The following is a 2129-nucleotide window of genomic DNA, read 5'->3' on the forward strand; positions in this document are numbered from 1 at the left end:
AGTTAGTTAGTTAGTTAGTTAGTTAGTTAGTTAGTTAGTTAGTTAGTTAGTTAGTTAGGTTAAGGTAAATAAAAAAGCTGAATCAGATGGATGGTTTAGGTGTGCTGAACATGTTTTTGTTTCGGTTCAGGACAAAAATGGGAACCAGCTGCAGGAACGGAGCCTGAATGAGGTAACTAAACCTTTTCTGTGCTTTGTGTCTCTTCAGGCTCTGATTAGTGATTAGTTAACAGTTTTTGTTGTTTTCACAGGAAGTTCATCAGCGATTAGTCAACCTAAGCATGCAGCTTCATGCTCTGCAGGTCTGAAAACACAAACATCTGTACTATGTCCAGTTGTGATCCACAGTCCTGGTCCATTCTTTCCTCCATCAACAGTTCTCCAGGCTCTGTGAGCTCTTCCAGTTTCATTTGGATTCCGGCTGCATTTTGTCACTTTCAGTCCTTGTTCTTGAACATGTTCAGAGGAATAATTTAAACTTTAACCTCGTTGTGTAAAAAAGGCTCCTGACCAAACATGAATTAGTTAAGTTAACAGATAAGTGAACAAAGTTTAACTTGGATGTTTGTTCTCAGAACTCTGTCACAGTGACACATTCGGTTCCAGTTCCTCCTACAAAGTGATATTAAATAAGTGTTAGCTACAAACTGGATGATTCAGCACTCAGGTCCTGGTTCTGGGTTTCATGGACTCCTTCCTGTTTTTTAAAACACTCTGCCCTCTGCTTCACAACAGCTTCTCAGGAACTAAGACTGAGAGAAAAAGCAGCCAAAGTCCAAAAGGTTGAGATTATTGGAAAGACTTGCAGAAAGTCTGGACTTCTGGGAGTTCTGGATCAGGAATATTCAGAGAGTTTTGTGTCAGTCTGTCTGTATTACTGACTCCACCCACAGGCTGCTGTGATTCGCCAGGACTCCATCCTGGAACTATCTGGGAGTGCTGGCACCACCCCTTCTTCCAACCCAGACTCCGCCCCCGTTCCTCGTTTTAGTCGCTCTATGTCGCGGGACGCAGGGATGGACGCCAGCGGAGACGCGGTGCTTCTGCGACGTCAGGTGGAGCTTCTGCAGGAGGAGCTGGCACGGCTGCGTCTGAAGGCAGAGGAGTCCAACAAGAAGGGGGCGGGGTCTGGCAAGAAGAAAAAAAACAAAAATAAAAACAAAGCTGATGTGTCAAAGGATGAACAGGTGTGCTTGGAGAGCCAGGTAAACACACACAGCCTCCACACCGACCCTGAAGAGGCTAAGATCTGGTGTGTCTTCCTAACTGAACCAGGTCAACAAGAAGTCCAGCAGCAGGGACTCTGAGCCCGCCCCCCTCGCTCCATTGGCCACGGAGGATCCTGTTGACCAACTAGATGGTGTTGAGGAAGGAAATGAGGAGGAAGTGATGAAAATCTCTCCACGCTCTGACAGTCCTAGAGGTCAGTAACTGATTATTAATACCTGAGGTGACCAGCCCTGACCTCTACTGATCACTAACTGTGACCTTTGACCCTTCAGACCTGCAGGACATCCCAGAGGAGAGCGAGAGTTAACCTCACCATCATGTCACCGTCTTACTGTCACGTTTTTAGGCTTAAAGGAACTGGAGATGATGTCATTTCCTGTTTGGGACCAAACATCAGCCTTCTGCGTGTCACTGCTCGATGTGTTGTGGAAGCCTCCTCCGTACTGTCAGCTCATTTGTACCTGCGCTAAAACAAGAGCTCCGGTTCACCGCTGCATGCACTCGATTTAGGAAAACCTACAGGAAATAATTATTTCCATTCTTAATTATTAAGGTGCGCTAAATGATATCCTGTACACGCGTTTATTATAACGTATACAATATAATAAGTTAGTTAGTTATGTTTATCCATTTCTTTAAAAAAAACAGCATAAATTCAACAAACAAAAAATACAAATCATAAATTAAATGAAAGGTTCTATTATTAATAAATACATGGTTTCAAAGCGTACGTATTCCCATCCATCCATTATCTATACCAGCTTCTTCCTTTCAGGGTCACTGGTTCCCATATCCACCAATCACAGTGTGAGGGGTGGGGTACACCTGGACATGTCTCAGTCCATCACAGAGACACCTGGACATGTCTCAGTCCATCACAGAGACACCTGGACATGTCT

The 2129-nt window shown here is 44.5% G+C and overlaps 1 protein-coding gene across 1 annotated transcript in view; it reads left to right on the forward strand.

Annotated features, from left to right (window-relative positions):
* Positions 1-2037, forward strand: part of LOC106535520 (rho guanine nucleotide exchange factor 2) — a gene marked incomplete at its 5' end in the record, with an annotated part of 9448 nt that extends 7411 nt beyond the window's left edge. Inside the window, 5 exon segments of the mRNA XM_014032535.1 lie at positions 131-172; positions 252-302; positions 894-1187; positions 1276-1423; positions 1503-2037. Coding sequence (XP_013887989.1) covers positions 131-172; positions 252-302; positions 894-1187; positions 1276-1423; positions 1503-1537 — 570 coding nt within the window.
* Positions 2038-2129: the final 92 nt, after the last annotated feature.

Source organism: Austrofundulus limnaeus, unplaced genomic scaffold (genome assembly GCF_001266775.1).
Source record: "Austrofundulus limnaeus strain Quisiro unplaced genomic scaffold, Austrofundulus_limnaeus-1.0 Scaffold1477, whole genome shotgun sequence".
NCBI lineage: Eukaryota > Metazoa > Chordata > Actinopteri > Cyprinodontiformes > Rivulidae > Austrofundulus > Austrofundulus limnaeus.